The 21312-nt window shown below is 40.3% G+C and overlaps 1 protein-coding gene across 5 annotated transcripts in view; it reads right to left on the reverse strand.

Moving 5' to 3' along the window:
* Positions 1 to 21312, reverse strand: part of AHR (aryl hydrocarbon receptor) — a 143481-nt gene that overhangs the window by 38469 nt on the left and 83700 nt on the right. For all 5 annotated transcript variants that reach the window (XM_073677853.1, XM_073677852.1, XM_073677850.1 and 2 more), the window contains exons 4-5: positions 10483 to 10572; positions 3737 to 3857 (exon numbers count right to left, since the gene is read on the reverse strand). In XM_073677853.1, the coding sequence (XP_073533954.1) occupies positions 3737 to 3857; positions 10483 to 10572 (211 nt within the window). The remainder of the gene's footprint in view (positions 1 to 3736; positions 3858 to 10482; positions 10573 to 21312) is intronic.

Genomic DNA, 21312 nt, shown 5'->3' on the forward strand with positions numbered 1-21312 from the left:
GTTCCTGGATGGTGAGACTAGCAGAAAAAGTCCTGGGTTCAAAAACCCTTTGTGAAATATGTCTTAGGCCATGTGGAAGCAAAAAGCGATAGGCGGTCTAATAGAAAACCACTTTTCTGGTGCTGCTCTCGGTCATAGAGAACTGCTGGTTTGTACAAAAATCACTGGACACTCACTGAAAAGAAAAAAAAGAAAAACTAACATCTTAAAGAAACAAAAAAAACAGTTGTAGTTTGTTTCTATGGTGAAAAAAACCATTGGCACCTAAAATATCTTTTAAAATATATATACACATTATATTTTTGCAATCTTCCGTATATATATTTTTCAAGATAAAAACGCCGCTCCCACACGAGCTGACCACAGGATTAAGAGACATGCAGCGACTATAAACAATCACCACCCAGGAGAAATACTTATCCTTTTCAATGAGCACCAAATTCCTGACTAATATGGTAACATTACCGTCTGCAACACTTATTAATCAATGGAAAACACGCTGCTCCCAAAATTTCTGAAGAGAAGTTGGTGACAGGTCTCCACATGAAAAGCACCTAAATGTGCCTCAACTAGAGAACAAACAGTATATTCTTTGTAGACGGAAGGTTCCGCTGTCATATCCAAACCTGAAGGCTCATGCCTCATGCACACGAACAGATCACCACTGTGCACACAAGTTGTATATTAGAAGGCTGGGTTGTTTGGCGCGGTCCTCACCACCATGACACAGACTTGCTTGGTACTGGTAGTTGTGATTGACAAATCCCCTTCGTATATTTTTGATACAGAGAACCCTCATCCTACTCTACAGCGATCATTGTCTGGATGATCCAATACATGCCACAAGAGTTCAAGAACTTCCTATCTGAAGAGGCTACTTGCATATTTAAATTCCCAGAGGAGCATTGCATGGCCTACAAGTCTCCTTACGCCAACATGGCACCACTCTCCACAAGGAGAAACTTTATCCCTTAGACACTGGCAAGCAACACAGTCCAAACATCCAGTCCCTTACTCTAGATTTACTGAGCTGAAATAGATCACTATAGGCTTCTAGGTGTTTTGTCTAAGATCAAGTGTAGCATCGTTCAAAAGGACGGTTTTAGGACTGGCTGTCTAAGTAGAACGAGAACATCAAGTACACTGGATGGTGCATTGGGCAGTATGCCAGGTGGTTTATATAGTCATACTGTTGAAGACTCTGGCCCCCCAGGATTGAAGCCATTGACTTAGTAGTTTGAGAGCCCAAGGTGCGAAGTGTCCCAACAGCGGTGGCCCCGGGGTGCCCTAACTCACAGGGTGTGGGAAATCCACTTGAGTTTTGGCACATTGGGCCTACACTTCACTTTCATTCTTTTAAGCACACGCCCTTTTCCAGGACTTCTGACAAGGATGGGGAATTTTGAAATCGAGGTACCATTACACTGGAAAGCCTCCACTATTTATTTTGACGGGTGACACACAAGTGAAAAACATTTTCACAAGTGTCCACTTCACTAGGACTTGTTCTGTGTGTGGTTCCATTATGAGCTCCCTCCTGATCGGTCTAGGAGGGGGGGTGTGTGGACATCAGGTTCCCCTCTCTCGGGAAGGGAGGCAGTCTAGACTGGCTCCTAGTTCTGCTTGGATGGCAGTCCAGGTAGATGCTGGGAGCAAGATTTGGGTATTTGGGTATCCATAAGCTCCAGCTATGAGAGGCCACTAATCCCCGACCTCCACTGTGGCCTTCTGGCCTGGAGGGGTGGGGAGGGTTCATTGAGGATCTTTCTACTGTCAGAGAGGGCTGTGCTGACACTCAGTCACTTTAAGTGTACTCGAGAGATAGAGCACAGTACTCAGACTCTTAAAAATAATAAAAATAAAATGTTGTGAGGTATACGGATAATGTCGCTGTATTAAGGAACTTAAAATGCAGCAGAAACAAATGCTACAAGAAATGTATAACTGGTTTTAACGTTATAAAATGTTTCTAATGTTGACTGGTCACAAATTAAATTAAATTAATTTGGATATTGGAGGCTTCTAAAAGGTTTCTCAAGTCTTTGGTATTTGTTGATCCCCGATTTAATGCATTAGAGCAGATCATTAATTAATGAAACAATGGTGGGACCAGTTTGTAGACCACTCATGCTACATGCATCAAATATTGCAATCCTTCAATAGCTTATGTGAATTATAATGCCACTGTGTGTTCATATAACCATAGGGGTTGATTTCATGGTCTCTTGCGGTAACATGAGGAGCAGAAAATGTGTTCAGCATTAAGCCCAGCAGGTGTGAGAGGTGAAGGAAATGCGTTACAGTATACCGAAGCGCAAGCAGACTAAACAAATGGAGAAAAGGACCATCATTATAAGCCAAGACACATGAACAACCTGTACCAAGAAGGCAGGGGGAGAAATCCATGCTTGTCGTACAGGAGTATGCCCGCTAAGGAATACTTTCACACTTTTAAAAATGTGTACAAGAGGTGTTGATCGAATGTGCAAAGAGTATTCAGAGCTTTGTTGGATATTGACTATTTCTTTACTAGGGCACATAAAACATAGTAATTATGAAAAATTATAGAGGATTCTAAGGGGCCCCATACACAACAGACAGCTGTTGGCAGAACAGACGGTATGGTTGATCGTTCGGCAACTATCTCTCCTCTAGACACAGGAGCAATCGCTTTACGAGAGACGCTGCCAAACTCCTCCCTACACTACTCCGCCATGGATATCAAGCTCCAACCACTTGGCCAAGCCCAAAGCCAAGTCATATGCCAGGCAAAAGTCGAAGAGATCAAACGGAAACTAAGCTGTATAACCGGGCTAGATTTCTGAAAGACCATTACAGGAATTTACAGAAAAGTCGGCACACTCAAAAACACTGGATCAAGTCTATCCCTGATCTACTTTTACTCTTCATTTCAAGGTTTAGAATTTCTTTATTGTAGTGTCGCCAAGGAGGACATATACAACCACAGGAGAAACAGACAAACAAATATCCGTAAACTGCCCATATGAGGTCATTCTATGAAAGCGTCTAATTACATAATTAAGGGATTAAATACAGGGAGGGGCTTGATTCTGGGTTTGCTGCATGTAATTACCTACAATTAGCATGCAGACTTTCAGCAGCTATCATAAAACAAGAATACGCGAAAATGTACTGAATAAAAGCCCAGCTTGATTTATTTTCAGTGATTTAGCAAAGCAAAAAACATTTTTAAAGGGGCTACCAGTACAAGGGAAAAAAATTAACAAAAGGCTCACAGTAGTTAAAAAAATAAAAAATAAAAGTGGCGATACTCACCCTCACTATCCCGTTACTCCCATTGGACACAGCCTGGGTCTCCATCGCTCAGAAACTTTCAAGTCCCCTCTTGACACACAGGAAATGCCAACAGCCAATCACTGACTGAGCTGGCTCCGATTGTGACTAGCGATTGGCTGAATAGTATTTCCTATTCATTGATAAAAAGCCAGAGGAAACCCAGTGTCAGAATGGGAGAAGTGAAAGATCAGTGAGAAATACTCATATGTATATTTATTTTTTTTAATTTTTTTTATTGATTTCAAAATCACTGAGCCTTTTCCCAAATTTTCTTTTTCTCTGATGGACAATCGCTTTAACTATCTTTGTTTCTCTTACATAAACTTAAGATCATTTCAACCTATCACTACTTACTTATACATAGATGCCAATCACACCCCAAGGCAACAAGCATCTTAATAAAAAAACAATACTGTACCTGGAGACCTCTGTGTGTCTGAAGGCTGAGCAGGGTCTAAAGCCCAATGCAGCTGACGCTGGAATTCAGGCCGATCTTCCGTATGGATCAGCTCAAAAACACTTTGGTGGATTACATCAGACTGGGAAAAAAAACACAGAAGAGAGGCACATTATTTTACTGCAATTGCCTGAAAGTTAAACTTTATTTCAACATTTAAAAAAAAAAAGACAAAAGTAATAAACAACACATGACATGGTCTACTAACATTCCAAAAATGGCATGGGTTTCCTGCTAATTTTTGGACATGGTGATCAGAGGTGGTGGAGTGCTAGAGAACGTACTAGTTGGGCAAATTACGTCTATTTTTTTGCCATTTGGGTAAAGAAGACTTCATTAAAAACATTTTATTAAAAACATTCGTTGCCATCATTTTTCATTACTTGATAAGCTGTAAATGGCTGATAATCAAACATGGCTGCATGTTTGGGGGTGTTTCGTGTAGACCTAACATATTAATAATGTAAACGGTAACTGCAGAACGCTGAACAGACATATGGCACTAAGTGAGAGCTGACGGGGAACGTTTTATATGGTGGTTTATTTAGCGTGAGCTAATATTTGGATATAAAACTTTATTGGATGCAGAAAGGTCTTGGTTCAACTTAAAAGAAAAATAGCAATGAGAAAAAAAGTATTTTATAGTAACAATTAGGAGGAACCAGCTAATCCGGTTAAAAGCCTATTTTGATTCCAGTTGGATGAATACTTCAAGTGAAGGAAACTAACAAAAGACATAAAAGGAAACAGATATTTTCTTGATTTCAACTGCCATTTTTGGAATTTCAGGATCCTGAACCCTATGGTCATCCAAATTGAGGTCAATTTCTTCTTAAAAGCGTATTTCAAAGTGAAAATCAATATGGCTGCAGTCTTTAAGAGGGTTGCCCACTTTCTGGTAGCATTACTAAAATGCCATAAACTGTTCTGTGACAAGAAACTCTACCCCTCATCATTACAGACCCCCAGCTATACAATTCAAGGCCCCCTGATGACCATTCATATGAAAGATAAAACAATGAACACTGGGGTCGCTGCATTTATAGAAAACAAGGTTGGGACGGGCATGTAATTTACCCATGTGATTGCTTCCCTGACTGTCCCGAGGGTGCACACAGTTTTGCACAGGTGCAGACTCTCATTTATAAGCAGTTGAGCAGACATGGAAGCAGCCAGAGGACATCCAAGGTGGGTGACCAACACCACGATCCCGATGGACGTGGCGACCTTTGAGCCCATTTGGTTTTAGGTTAAGCTCGCTCCCACAATGAATATTTGGTGACTTTCTGATGTGGCATCATTTCTGCACCAATTAGCTAAATTAGGTTACTTGGGTTTTTTCATTGCCCTAAATACTGCATTTTTTTTACGTGCGTTTTTATTGCGTTTTTTTCATCTGCGTTTTTTGTCTCCTTTGGGTACGTCAGATTGCAAATAAAACTGCTTTGTTTTGAATACCTCCTGTTACCTTGTTTTGATAAAACGTTATTGAGAAAAGTCACAAGCGAATTAATATTGTATTTATTGTGTTTCTGAAGTGGAAACGCACTAAAAACAGATGTGTATTTTTACCTATCTTATTCAGGTCTATGGGGAAAATCTGCAAATAAACCCATTTACTCCAAAAGAAATCAACCTGCGGTGCAATTTTGTATGCTGCAGCATGTCAGTTTCCTTAAGTGAACATGAGATTTTCATAAAACCTATAATACAGTTCTAGCAAAGCGTAATACGTTCAAAAATATGCAGCGGAAAAAACATACACCATACTAGTTGTGGCAACCTAGCCTTAAAGTCTTCGGTCACTAAACACAACCATTCATATAAATTTTACCAAAAAGTGATCACGCCTTGAGGAAGCTAGATGCGAAACGCGCATCGGGTTCAGTTTTCCTGACCGGTGAGGTTATCTATGCCACTGTGCACTTTTACCAGTTACTTATCCTTATTTGACATCTTTAATCTATACTTCGATTTGGCTGTTTCATTAGCATATTTTCTGAAATACCCTTCTCTGCACCTATGCTTTCTTAGGTATCCATTTTCAATATTACAACTGTATTTTATATATATATATATATATATATATATATATATATATATATATATATATATATATATATTTATTTATTTATATTAGCTATTGAACCCATTCTACACCCGGGTGGCGAGCATTTTTTATTGGTATATGGTCTCCCATCCTGGTATTTGTGCTGCCTCCAATCCTGTTGCCCCTTCCTGTTATGTGCTGCCCTCATCCCCAATCCTGGTATGCATGGCACCCCTCATCCCCAATTCTGGTATGCATGGCACCCCTCATCCCCAATTCTGGTATGCATGGCACCCCTCATCCCCAATTCTAGTATGCATGGCACCCCTCACCCCCAATCCTGATATGCATTGCACCCCTCACCCCCAATCCTGGTATGCATGGCACCCCTCACCCCTCAAACAAAAAAATAAACACTTATTCTCATCTTTCTTCCCTGTGCTCCAGCGCTGTGTCCTGTTCTGCCGGAAACTGGGGGAGGAGTGCGGCGCCGAAGTACGCGCGTGCCCATACCGCCATTTTGCTGGAGGCACACTGCAAATGTATCTTCAGTAAAATGGCGCCGGATAGCGCCATGCGCCGATTCCAACGCCTCACTCCTGCACCGGTCTCTGGAGAGAAGAGAGGCGTCGCGGCAACGCTCCTCCCGGTCAGGTAAGTATGTAAGTATGGCGCCGGAGATCGTGGTATACATTCAGTAAGTACGCCTACCACGATCTCCGACGCCATACACTCCTCTTACCTGTAACGGCTCCATGCGTTCTTCTGTCTGGAGCCAGACTGCGCGTCGCGCTTGCACAGTCTATAAAGGCTTCAGACAGAGGGACGCTTGCAGTCTCTTACTTTGACTTGTGCATTTACCTGTTCGATATCAATATCTCCCAGTTGTATACTAGTGTCCTAAGTTTTGTATGTGCCATTTTAAATATTGCTCAAATAAACGTACATTATTTTATTCAGCATTACCAGCACTCCTTTGGTTGCTGCCCTGAATAATTATACTAGTAAGTACATGGCTCCCATTTTTTTTTTTACTTTTGCAGAACATTGTATTTCATTTAGAAAAAAAAAAGGTTAATTTTTTCTTATTTTGCTTATATTTTCCTTACTTTTTCAACCTAGTGAATTATTCTTTTAGATTGTAGCTGTAAGGGTTTAAGGCTTTGCACACAGCGCTGGGTGTTTAAATGGAATCAGTGCTCGGCACACAGTATAACATTTCAATCCCTGTTGTTCTACGGACACCGTTTAATATAATAGAAACAAAACCTAGAAAAAAAAATCTCTGTTTTACTTGGCTTGTGAAAGCCTCATCTGTGCCAGCTGATACTGAGGAAATACCAAAGCAATCAAAGTCATAGTATTTAATTAGAACTTCACACGCAACTTTTTTTGCAGGGCTTGGACCTTACAGCCGGAAGAATAAAAGTCCATTTTTAACCCAGTCATTACACGTCTGCCATCACAGCAGAGGTAAATCTAAATACAAGACCAGATAATTCAGGGCTGTGGAGTCGGTAAGCCAAACCTGCGACTCCGACTCCTCAATTTCCCTTACACCGACTCAGACTCCACGACTCCGACATATATTGCTTATATTTAAGTGAAAAATTTATTGTAGTACAATGTGAACATCAGACATTTAATCATTTTTATGATACAATAATCAAGATATTTAGATAGAATATAATGATGGATAGATGGAGGGATAGAGTGTGATAGACAGATGACAGCAAATAGTACATTGCACATATCGCACATATAGGTCACACACATTGTACAGAGAGCACATAATAATCACCTACAATATTAGCATTAGTTACCTTCCTGTGACAGAGATGAGCAGTAGTACTTTCACTTTCTCCAGCTCCGTGCCCAGGAATCGGATCCTGTGCAGGGCAGGCACCACTCCCCCTCCTCTCTCTGGTGAAGAGGGCAGAAGACAGGACAGAGGAGGGAAGATTGCCCCCTGCAGTCTGGAGCCAGTGCAGGACGGGAGCACTGCAGCATACAAGTGAGTTTTGATAGGTGCGTGCCCCTGCTTCTAGGGGGGGGCAGCTGCCCCCCACTGGCTACGGCCATGATTCACACAGCGTTTTTGCGGATCCGTTTTTTGCAGTAAAATGCAGTGTCTCTGGGCATCCCAGCAAAGTCAATGGGTTTCAAGATATGACATTCAGACACATCGTTTTGTGAGGATCCGTTTTTGGGCTCAAAAACGGATCCTCACAAAGAATGAGCATGTCAGTTTGTTCAGCATTTATCTAATCTGCTTTTGCTATTGAAAACATTATCTATGAGCTCAAAAACCTTTCAGGTGATGCGGTTTTTTAAAAAGCTGATGTGCTTTTGCAGCTGAAAAACGTATCCTCAAAAAACGCAGCAAAAACGCTGTGTGTGAATGTAGCCTTAGATCAGGAATAGAACAGCCATTTATAGGACATTTCATAACTTTCCCAAATTCCTATGAAAAAATATTCCCCACAAAGTGTATTGAACTACTGTACGCAATTTATTATATATTTTAGGAGTCGGAGTCGGTCCATTTTATACAGACTCCACCAAAATGAGCACCGACTCCGACTCCAAGACTCCGACTCCACAGCCCTGCCAGATATATTGTACTCACTGCCCGGATTATGGTCGCGTCTCTCACTTTCACTAATGCATTAAGTTACGGTTTTAAATTCTGGATGACTTCATACATGGATGACGTAAGGAGAACCTGTCAGGTTGTACTGTACATGAAAACCGATCTGTGGGGAGCACAGTATAGAGAAGGAGAAGCTGAGAAGGAGGATATATAGGTTTATTGGAAATGATTCAGGATAATTTGTATTTTATTTATAAAATCTCTGGTGGTTCTATGTATACGAGTCCAGTGGGCGGTCCTACTCATGATTGACAGCTCTCTCTCCTGTGAGCAGACTGAATGGATTAAACATGCTACCATGGCCTGCATGAGCACATCGAGGACATCATTGGTCGGCAATAGCAAAAGGGAGCTGCCAGCAGCAGATGCTGATGATTTGGGTGTCTGAGCGCATTCAGAATGGCAGAATATTCCTCAGATGTCATTGACTACAGCTAAGGCTAAGTGCAGACATATCTGCATGTGGCACTCATACTCGATACTGACTAAATCGAGATGTTTTGAAAATTGTGTTTCCATTTTTCACCATTTGTATATTAACATGTCTATCAATCCTGCGATTTCCATAATTCCACGACTATTCCTTCCTTGCAATTTCAATGTTGAGGAGTGTATTTAGGGGATAACATTTTTGTAGCAGAGCTTCTTTAAAATTAATAAAGCTGTTGAAAAGATATTTTAGTTTTACATCACTTTAGGCTTAGAAAGTTCTGCAGCGTTTCCGCAACTCTTGGCAGCAAAAACGCTGCGGAAAATATAAAACATGATCAATGGGTACTCTTAAAGAGGTTGCCCACTATTTAGATATTGATGGCCTATTCTTGGGATAAATAATATCAGATTATTGGTGGTCCGACACTCAGGAAACACCCACCGTTTAGCAGTTTGCAGCTCTGATAGCAGACAGATATAAACAGTGAATGGAGCAGACGCCATACACCGCACAGTGGCCATTCTCGGGTGCTGCAGCTTAGATTATATTGAAGTGAATAGAAGCAGAGCTGCAGATATTGGCCATTACACTGTTCCGTCTTCGTACACTGTTTATATCCATTCGCCAATGGAGCTGCATATAGCGGGGTGCTGGGTGTTTGAAACCCAATCAGTATCTACAGTGGATATAAAAAGTCAACACACCACTGTTAAAATGCCAAGTGTTTGTCATGGAAACAAAAATCACACCAAGAAGAACCATTTCAGAACTTTTTTCTCCCTTAATGTGACCCATATTCTGTACAAATATGTATATACCATGAAACATTGTGAAGGCGGTCATCGACAAGTGGCTTAAATCAGGCACAACATCGACATTATCTACAAGTGAACGTCCCCCAAAAACTGATGAAAACACAACAAGAAAATTGGTCTGGGAGACTGCCAAGAGTTCTACAGCAACATTAAAGGCGCTACAGGAATTTCTGGCAAGGACTGGTTGTGTACTGCATGAGACAACAGTCTCCCGTACTCTTCATGTGGCCTGTGAGGTAGGGTGGCAAGGCGAAAGCCTTTTCTTACAAAGCAAAACATCCAAGTCTGTCAATGTTTTGCCAAAAGCTAAGAGTCTGCCAAAACATGTGGAAAAAAGTGTTATGATGTGATGAGATCAATTTTGATCTTTTTGGCCATAATTCCAAAATTTATGTTTGGCCTAAAGCCAACAATGTGCATTACCAAAAGAACACCATACACACAGTGAAGCATCGTGGAGGCAGCATTACGTTTTGGCTCTGTTTTTCGGCAGTTGGAATTGGGACTTTAGTCAAGATGGAGGGAATTATGAACAGTTGAAAATATCAGTAAATTTTGCATCAAAATTCAGTTGATGGTTGGCTACACCAATTCAAAAACATATATCAATCTTCATTAATATTATTATACATAAAAAAAGAGTTTAAAAACAGTAAAAACATAAGGGGACGTCACACAGAAGCAGGAATCACACACAGATTTTTACTATGTTTACCATTAACATTGCTCTATACTTCAAATGAAAAAAATACATACTTGCTGAAATCCAAGATAATCTTGAATGGTGGAGGATGAAAAAAAGACAAGTCCGTCGGAAGCCACCACCAGCACAAATCCATTGAGCGCCTGTAAGAGAAAAAATATTTAACTCAATATGATCAAACATTATAAAAAAAAAGTATAAAACAGAATTAATAAAAGATAATATTCATATGGCACTATTGAACAATAAGAATTAAAATATGCTTAAAATGAAAATACATTAAAAACATTACTCCAGTGCTGTATGCTGCACAACAAGGAGTATAAAATCAAGTAAAAAACTGGAATAAATTGAATTTACAATCTGTAAAGCTTAATACACATCATGGCTGAACTGTAGGCACGCTTTGCTGTCTTAAGAGATTTTTAAGCTTGCTAAAAAAAAAATAAAAAAAATCAATTGTTCTCGGCAGCGCATTATCCGGTGTAAAACAAAACATGTGCTGCCGAGAACAATGGCAGCCTGTGCGCACTGAAATACCTATTACTTATTGTTTTGTGTGCATCATAAGCTTGGTCATCTTGTGTAAACAGGTTAGTCCACGATCGCTGATCGGCAAACATGCAGCCGGTCACGGTCGATTAATGCCACAGGTCGGCTAATGTAAATGAGCCAAAAGTCTCATTTGCTTTAAAAATAGCAAAAGGACAAAAATCTGATTTGGACAAGTCTGTGGCTCAGTAAACAAGTAGACAAGACGGCTCCTTCTGTGATAAGTCACGGAAAGTGCATTTATCTGCTCGTACAATCAACATGGCCTATGCCTTGTTGATAACAAACAAAACATGTAAAAATTGGCAGCATATCTACGCCCAGAGATCAACTTCCAGTAAAACGAATTGACAAAAGCCAAAACGCCAAAATAAATAGCTGTTTCGCGATCCAATTTCTTCTTTAGACAAAAAGTAGAAAAGGAAAACGTAATCTACAATTAGTCTGAATGTGAATTGTGCTCGGGCTGTAGAACAAATACACGAGTGGTTGCTATGTCTTCAGAAGCCAGACGAGGCTGGAGGGAAAGTTTATATAATAAAAAAAAAAACACAACATAAAAATAAATGAATGGATGAAAGTAGCCATCGGCCACGTCAGTGATCTGTGGTTGGTGGATGAGAGCCCTGCGAACCAACTCTTATGTGATGGCATTGCCAGCTCGTATCTTGATTAGCCGGCCTGGAACGACATCATCGCGGTGTACCGCACATGTGCCCTTGAGCCAGGCCGGCTAATCAATTCAATTAGGTATTATTAGAGGATATACCACATGCCACAAATTGTAGAAAACACATGAAGGTCGAGTTCTTCTTTCCAACCAGCTAAGGAGGGACTGATAACACGGCTTTCGACAATTGTAGTCCGTCAGCGCACTTCCTCTTGTGCAGATTTTGTCACAGAACCGAAAGCAAAATCTACATGTAATGAAAGTGGATTTTGTTACAGATTTAAAATCTGAACAGTGCTTTAAATTTATCTGCAGAAATTTTTGTCAGAAGATTTTAAAGGTTTTTAGCAATGCAAATTAAAAGTAAAAAAAATTCTTTGATGAAGGCAGCTTGATACCTCCCAAGCCTTATCCAAGCACAGTGGAGCGGACGGCCCAGGAACCTGATTAAACAACATACCGTAAGCATACGCCAATTCATATGGAAAATATATAGCACATCCTCTTAATTAGAAAAAAAAAAAAGGAATAAAATTATCCATTTATAGGCATCTGCTACAAGTATAGTGTCATAGAAATAGTGTTAGGCTATGTGCCCACGATCAGGAATAGCAGGGTTTTGGTCGCGGCGTATATTTGCTGCGTTCTAATCACACCGTTAAATCTTCATGTGTTCAGTGAGCAATGAAGATTTACCGCATCAAATGACATTCTATTGGGGAAATTTCTGTAGCGGAGAATGGAGTCTTTGCTACAGAAATGGACATGCTGCGGCTTGTAAACCCGCTCCTCTGGGAAATTAAATATGCAAATTGTTTCTTCAGAGAGGAAGAGGACTAGAACTCTATAGTGCCACCTATTGGAAGTAGCAATCCTAAAAGTCAAATTCAATTGGGGTTCACAGTGGTCAGACACTTATTACCCATCATGTGAACAGTTGAAGGCCAAGGATGAGTGAATCAACTTGCAGGACACTGGTCCAGCTGCCATGTCAATAGTGTGTGACCACTAGTGTTGAGCGAGCGTGTGTTGTTAACCCTTGCGTATTTGCGGCGTGCTCAGCATCTATGTTACCGCGGCTGCATGTGTCACGGCTGTTAAACAGTAGTGACACATGCAGGGATTGCCTGTTTGTTAGCCCTCTACCCAGCGCCTCTTCTGAGTAGTAGGCCTGATGAGAAATCATGCGCGCTACCAATCAAAATGTGCGCAGTGATCATGACAAATAGGAAGCAGATTGCAGGACTCCTGTCCAGTAGATAATGACTACTGACATGGCCTAGGATCCTGTGAATCAATTCACTCATTTCTAGTGATAAGATGTTATGGTGGACAAGCCTTTCCTAAAATGTTATTTATAATTTAATTTAAGTGAATTTCCTAAAGCTTCATATCATAAAACAAAGAAAACAAGTTTCAGGAACATGAAAGATTGTGACTTGCATTAATAGATGATTAAGGCTCTGCTCACACATTGCATTTTTTCAGCGTTTTTTTTTCTGCAAATTTTCAGCTGCGTTTTACAGTACCAGCAAAGTCTATGAGATTCCAGAAATCTCATGCACACAGCTTGGTTTTTATTTGATCAGTATTATGTGCTTTGCATGGTTTTTTGAAGAACATAGCATGTCACTTTTTTCAGCGTTTTTTTCACCCATTGGAAGTTATGGGTGGTGAAAAAAAAAACGCACCAAAAACGCAGGTGTCGGGTTTTTTAGCATTTTTTGTGCCAAAACCAGAATGAGATTTTTTTATTTTTTTTTCACTGATCTTTATGTACATGCATAAAGAGACAAAAAGGACAGTGAAAAAAACGCAGCAAAAACGCACCAAAAAAAGCAAGAAAAATCCTGAACAAACCTCCTGGCAAGAGATAAGGTTTTGCTGCAGAAAAAAAAACTCTGAAAAAATGCAATGTGTGAACATGGCCTAACACTAGTTACACTATGCTTACGCTACATCTTTTAGACCTATCTGCAGGGAAAGATCTCGGTACATACGCTAAACATACCCATAGGCCCACAATCACCGTCATGTACTTTCAACATGTGAACAAAACACATTAGCATTACTGACTTTTTTGTGTTTCTTTGATTTGCTAATGTGAAAACCATCATCATGAAGATACTGGAAAAAAATCAAGGCAAGGGTTATTGATGAAAATAGTGGCAACTAATGTACTGTTATTATTTATACAGAGTATTTGCTCATTGTTTTTTTTTTTTTTTTTTTTATCTTAGATTGTCATTTAAGAGACAAAACCCAAGAAAAAGCACAAAATGAGCATATACCCTGCAGTAATAGTAATAGTACATGCAAATAACATAGGGTGCTTAGTTAACACTATTTTGATAAAAAAATAAAAGCCATCCCACCGCGACAAGGTGTACCCAAATGGGATGGTCCTATCTTCCCTCTGGTATTAAAACCTCACCTTGTGTCAACCGACCTCAATGTGAATAAGGGCAGAGCAGGAAAGGGGCCCGACTGTTCATACATTTGACCATGGGAAGCTACAAAGATGAAATGCCTAGCGCAAAAAAGGGGAGCGGGGAAAGCCTCCCCTTTTGAGCTAGGCATTTCACAAGTTTGGGGTCATTTAGAAATGTAATTATTTTTGAAAGAAAAGCACATTTTTTTTCAATGAAGCGAACATGAAGCGAACATGAAATGAATCAGAAATACACTCTATACATTGCTAATGTGGTAAATGACTATTCTAGCTGCAAACATCTTGTTTTTATTGCAATATCTACCTAGGTGTACAGAGCCCCATTTCCAACAACCACCACTCCAGTGTTTTAATGGTACATTGTGTTTGCTAACTGTGTAAGAAGGCTAATGGATGTTTAGAAAACCCTAGAAAACCCTTGCACAAGTATGTTAGCCCAGCTGAAAACGGTTTGGCTTATTTGAGAAGCTATAAAATTGACCGTCCTTTGAGCTAGTTGAGAATCTGAAGCATTACATTTGTTTGTTCTATGAAACGCTCAAAATGGCCAGAAAAAGAGAACTTTCATGTGAAACTCGACAGTCTATTCTTATTCTTAGAAATGAAGGCTATTCCATGCGAGAAATTGCCAAGAAACTGAAGATTTCCTACCACGGTGTGTACTACTCCCTTCGGAGGAGAGCACAAACAGGCTCTAACCAGAGTAGAAAGAGAAGAGGGAGGCCCCGCTGCACAACAGAGCAACAAGACAAGTACATTAGAGTCTCTAGTTTGAGAAATCGACACCTCACAGCTCCTCAACTGGCAGCTTCATTAAATAGTACACGCAAAACGCCAGTGTCAACGTCTACAGTGAAGAGGTGACTCCAGGATGCTGGCCTTCAGGGCAAAGTGGCAAAGAAAAAGCCATATCTGAGACTGGCTAATAGAAGGAAAAGATTAATATGGGCAAAAGAACACAGACATTGGACAGAGGAAGATTGGAAAAAAGTTTTATGGACAGACGATTCAAAGTTTGAGGTGTTTGGATCACACAGAAGAACATTTGTGAGACGCAGAACAAGTGAAAAGATGCTGGAATAGTGCCTGACACCATCTGTCAAGCATGGTGGAGGTAATGTGATGGTCTGGGGTTGCTTTGGTGCTGGTAAAGTGGGAGATTTTTACAAGGTAAATTGGATTTTGAATAAGGAAGGCTATCACTCCATTTTGCAACTCCATGCCATACCTTGTGGAAAGCGCTTGATTGGTGCCAATTTCATCCTACAACAGGACAATGACCCAAAGCACACCTCCAAATTATGCATGAACTATTTAGGGAAGAAGCAGGCAGCTGGTATTCTAACTGTAATGGAGTGGCCAGCGCAGTCACCAGATCTCAACCCCATTGAGCTGTTGTGGGAGCAGCTTGACCGTATGGTACGTAAAAAGTGCCCATCAAGCCAATCCAACTTATGGGAGGGGCCTCATGAAGCATGGGGTGAAATGTCTCAAGATTACCTCGGCAGATTAACAGCTAGAATGCCAAAGGTCTGCAATGCTGGAATTGCTGCAAATGGAGCATTCATTGACGAAAGCAAAGTTTGAAGGAGAAAATTATTCTTTGTAATAAAAGTCATTATTTCTAACCTTGTCAATGTCTGGACCATATTTTCTATTCATTTTGCAACCATTTGATAAATAAAAGTATGAGTTTTCATGGAAAACACAATTGTCTGGGTGACCCTAAACTTTTGAATGGTAGTGTATATAGCTTCCCATGGGCAGGTGTCTGAACAGTCGGGCCCGTGTCCTACTCTGCCCTTATTCACATTGAGGTCGGTTGACACAGGGTGAGGTTTTAATACTAGAGACAGGATAGGACCGTCCTGTTTGATTACACCTTGTCGTGGTGAGATGGCTTTTACACTTTTTTGATCAAAATAGTGTTAACTAAGTAACCCATGTTATTTACATGTACTATTCCTATTTACTTACTACAGGGTATATGCTCATTTTGTTTTTCTTGGGTTTTGTCTGTGAAATGGCCACAGTGTGAGCGTGCTCTTACACATATATCACATATACCAACTTATGCTCCAGCTCATTTCTTTGGTTTGTCTGTTAAAGGGACAGTGTGTGAACGTAAACCTACACATTGCACTTCTACCAACATGTCTTCTGGCTCATGTCTTTGGTTTTGCTTTCGTTTTTATGTACAGACAGGGACTTGGTCCCCCCTTTTAAGCTGGGCATCTTCTCTATATAGCTTTCCTTGGCAGGTGTCTGAACAGTCGGACCTGGGTCCTGCTCTACCACATCTATACTGAGGTCTGCTGACACAGCTTTATTACTAGAGATAGGACCGTCCCGTACACCTTGTTGCGGTGGGATGGTTTTTAGGCTTTTTCATGAAAATAGTGTCAACTAAGTATCCTATGTGACTTACATGTACTGTTATTTATTTACTACAGGGTATTTGCTCATTTTGTTTTTAACTTTGGTTTTGTCTTTTAAGGGGTATTTATGCATCATGTAAGCTCATAAGAGCTGTCATTGGCTGTATGAGCATACTGACTCACTTGTTAATATGGCATCCACACTTGTGTCTTACAACAAAAGTTCATTTCTTCAGCACAAACACTCCATTAGTTAGGGAGATGGATGTGGTTCATTGCAGCTTTAAGTCCGTAACATTAGGATGGGACCAGAAAATGTACAAAAATTGATTAATGTGCCCAAATATAAAGCTTTTCCTGCATGGGAAAAAGGCTCCAAGTGTAACAAATGTTCACGCAGGTTTAAGTGTGTCCAACACATTTTTCAGGAATTTAGAATACAGTAGTTTTCAAACAGAATATCCATCCATGTATGCTAGTTAGATGGGAAGCATTCCTTAAATTACTGGGAAAAGAACAACAAGGTGCCCAAACATTACTGAAGTCACCAAGCATAAAAAAAAAATCATTATGAGAAAAGATCGGTACACATGTATTACAGACACTTTTTAGACTGCTGAATGTTAATTACAAGTCCGAAACATAGGCCACACTTTCATGAGGATAAGCACACACAATCCAACAGAAACAAGCTTTTTTGGTTGGTGTATGCATAATAACGTCCCATCAAAGTGGAAAAGTATCACGTGCAAAAGGTCCTCAACTGATCAAGCCTAAGTAGTGATGAGTGAGCGTGCTTGTATAACCCTTTATCCGAGCATGCTCAAGTGCTTGCCGAGTAGCTTCGGCGTGCTCGTATATTATGTTCGAGTCCCTGCGTTTGTATGACTTACGGCTGTGAGACAGCATCAACACATGTGAGGATTCCCTAACAAACAGGCAATCCCTGCATGTGTTGAGGCTGTCTAATAGCCGTAACTCATGCAGACGCAGGGACTCAAACATAATATAATATACGAGCACGCTGACGATACTCAGTAAGCACCAGAACATCCTCAGTTAAAGGGTTAAATGAGCACACTCGCTCATCACTAATCCTAAGTGATTACCAAAGTGAGAGCTGCAGCCAATTACTTGCCTTAGCACCAATTACACACCATTGAGGCCAATGATTGACTGCAGTGGTCATGTTGATCATAGACGTCAGACACAGCAAACAAAGATAGACAGGGAATTCATCAGGTAAGTAAAGTTGTTACTTCATGCCATTTTCCTCCCACTGTCAATTATTTTCCAATCTTGGGGAAGACCATTTTAAAGAAAGGTCATAACCTAATATACAGTGGTGTGAAAATGTGTTTGCCACCTGCCGGATATCTTATTCTTTTGCATGTTTGTCTGTTTCAGATCACAAAACAAAAAATTTAAATATTTGACAAAGATAACACAAAATGCAGTTTTTAAATTAAGGTCTTTATTATTTAGGGAAAAAGCAATCCAAACCTACAGGGCCTTGTGTGAAAACGTTATTGCCGCCCACCACCTTCTTAAAACATAAATTATCTGTGGTTTATCACATCTTTGGCAAGCAGAGCACAATTTCCTTAGCCACACACAGGGAACAAATGAAATTCAGGAACAAATGAGAAACAAAGTAATTGAGATCTATCAGTCTGGAAAAGGTTATAAAGCCATTTCTAAAGCTTTGGGACTCCAGCGAACCACAGTGAGAGCCATTATCCACAAATGGTGAAAACATGGAACAGTGGTGAACAGCCCACCAACCAAAATTACCCCAAGAGTGCAGCGAATTATATAAATGGTTAATTTCTCTGTTCTTTGAGCAAGTTGAGAATCTGGAGCATTACATTTGTTTGTTCTATGAAACTCTCAAAATGGCCAGAAAGAGAGAACTTTCATGTGAAACTCGACAGTCTATTCTTGTTCTTAGAAATGAGGCTATTTCATGAGAGAAATTGCCAAGAAACTGAAGATTTCCTACCACGGTGTGTACTACTCCCTTCGGAGGAGAGCACAAACAGGCTCTAACCAGAGTAGAAAGAGAAGAGGGAGGCCCCGCTGCACAACTGAGCAACAAGACAAGTACTGGCTAATAAAAGGAAAAGATTAATATGGGCAAAAGAACACAGGCATTGGACAGAGGAAGATTGGAAAAAAATTTATGGACAGACGAATCAAAGTTTGAGGTGTTTGGATCACACAGAAGAACATTTGTGAGAAGCAGAACAACTGAAAAGATGCTGGAAGAATACCTGACGCCATCTATCAAGCATGGTGGAGGTAATGTGATGGTCTGGGGTTGCTTTGATGCTGGTAAAGTGGGAGATTTGTACAAGGTAAATGGGATTTTGAATAAGGAAGGCTATCACTCCATTTTGTAACACCATGCCATACCCTGTGGACAGCACTTGATTGGGGCCAATTTCATCCTTCAACAGGACAATGACCCAAAGCACACCTCCAAATTATGCATGAACTATTTAGGGAAGAAGCAGGCAGCTGGTATTCTATCTGTAATGCAGATCTCAACCCCATTGAGCTGTTGTGGGAGCAGCTTGACCGTATGGTGCGCAAAAAGTGCCCATCAAGCCATTCCAACTTGTGGGAGGGGCTTCAAGAAGCATGGGGGGAAATTTCTCAAGATTACCTCAGCAAATTAACAGCTAGAATGACAAAGGTCTGCAATGCTGGAATTGCTGCAAAGGGAGCATTCTTTGACGAAAGCAAAGCTTGAAGGAGAAAATTATTCTTTCAAATAAAAATCATTATTTCTAACCTTGTCAATGTCTGGACTATATTTTCTATTCATTTTGCAGCTCATTTGATAAATAAAAGTATGAGTTTTCATGGAAAACACAAAATTGTCTGGGTGACCCCAAACTTTTGAACGGTAGTGTACTGTATGTTGGGCTATTACACAAGGATGTTGTACTCTCTGTATTAGATACAATTGAGCTCAAATTAAGCTGACTTTTCAACTCTATATTATACCATAAAATCAAAGAAAAACAAACCAGCCCTATCCTTAAGGCCTCCATATTCAGGGAATAGCCGCCTGAAAAAGCCCATTTTGGAAGGACTGGAGACTGATCTTATGTACAAGCAGGTGACCCGACTTGATAATGTAGGGTGAAAGGAAGATTAGGCAGTTTTAATAACTGAACCTTTAGTACAAGCTAGAAATAAGCAGCGGCTACTTCCCACTCTCCATTAAAAGGAGTCTGTCAGCACAAAATGAGTGTTCAAAACCAAGCACAGGCGCTTGTTTTACCCTTGACGCGACAGAGCAGTTCTGTGCATCTTCCCGCCTGCTTGTTTTCTACCTCTCTCCACCCCAATCTCCGTTGATTGACAGCTGTATCTTTATAGAATCTAAAGGAGGGCAGAGAGGTATAGAAAAAAAAACAAAACAAAGTAGGTAGGAGGATGGTACAGTAGTGTTCAAAATAATAGCAGTCCAATATGACCAACCAGATTAATCACTGTTTTGGTATAAATTTTATTACCACATGTCAAACAATTTACCAGTTGGTGCAGTAGATTCTAAGAAAACCGACAGACTCCGCATTCATGATCTGCATGTTTTTGAGTATTTGAATTGAAAGGGGGTGTGTTAAAATAATAGCAGTGTGGAGTTCAATTAGTGAGGTCAATCATTCTGTGAAGAAACAGGTGTGAATCAGGGGGCCCTTATTTAAAGGTGAAGTCAGCACATGTTGTACATGCATTTCTCCTTGAAAGCATGAGAAATATGGGTAATTCGAGACATTGTTCAGAAGAACAGCGTACTTTGATTAAAAAGTTGATTGGAGAGGGTAAAACTTATAAAGAAGTGCAGGCAATGATAGGTTGTTCAGCTATTTTACGCTCCAATACTTTAAAATGGAAAGCAAAACCAGAGAGACATGGAAGACTACCAATCGAATGGATTGAAGAATAGCTCAGCCAATGATCAGCTCCAGGATGATCACAGTCTCAAGTTACCAGTAAGTACTGTGACAGTTAGAAGACGCCTGTGTGAAGCTAATCTCTTAGCAAGATGTCCCCGCAAAGTCACACTGTCAAAAAAAAGACATGTACTGAAGTGGATACAATTTGCCAAAGAACACATCAACTGGCCTAAAGAGAAATGGAGAAACATTCTGTGGACTGATGAAAGTAAAATTGTTCTTTTTGGAACCAAGGGCCTGAGACAGTTTGTCAAACGACCCCCAAACTCTGCATTCAAGCCACAGTACACTATGAAGACAGTGAAGCATGGCGGTGCAAACATCATGATATGGGCATGTTTCTCTTACTATGGCGCCGGACCTATTTACCGCATATCAGGGATCATGGAACAGTTTGCATACATTAAAATACTTGAAGAGGTCATGTTGCCTTACGCTGAAGAGGATATACCCTTGAAATGGGTGTTTCAATAAAACAACCCTAAACACACCAGTAAACAAGCAAAACCTTCATTCTAGTCCAACAAAATTGAAGTTATGGAGTGGCCAGCCCAATCCCCGGACCTTAATCCGATAGAACACTTGTGGGGTGACATCAAAAATGCAGTTTCTGATGCAAAGCCAACAAATGTTAAAAAATTGTGGTATGTAGTCAGAGCATCCTGGGCTGGAATGACAGTTGACAGGTGCCAGTAGTTGGTTGACTCTATGCAACATAGATGTGAAGCAGTTCTAAAAAACTGTGGGTATACAACTAAATATTAGGTTAGTGATTCACAAGAATGCTAAATCCTCAAAAAAAAAAGTGCATTTGCGAAGACAAATGCAGACACTGCTATTTTTTTTTAGCACAGCCCAAT

Source organism: Phyllobates terribilis, unplaced genomic scaffold, assembly GCF_046119375.1.
Source record: "Phyllobates terribilis strain yellow unplaced genomic scaffold, ASM4611937v1 Scaffold_4__5_contigs__length_816908805, whole genome shotgun sequence".
Taxonomy (NCBI): Eukaryota; Metazoa; Chordata; class Amphibia; order Anura; family Dendrobatidae; genus Phyllobates; species Phyllobates terribilis.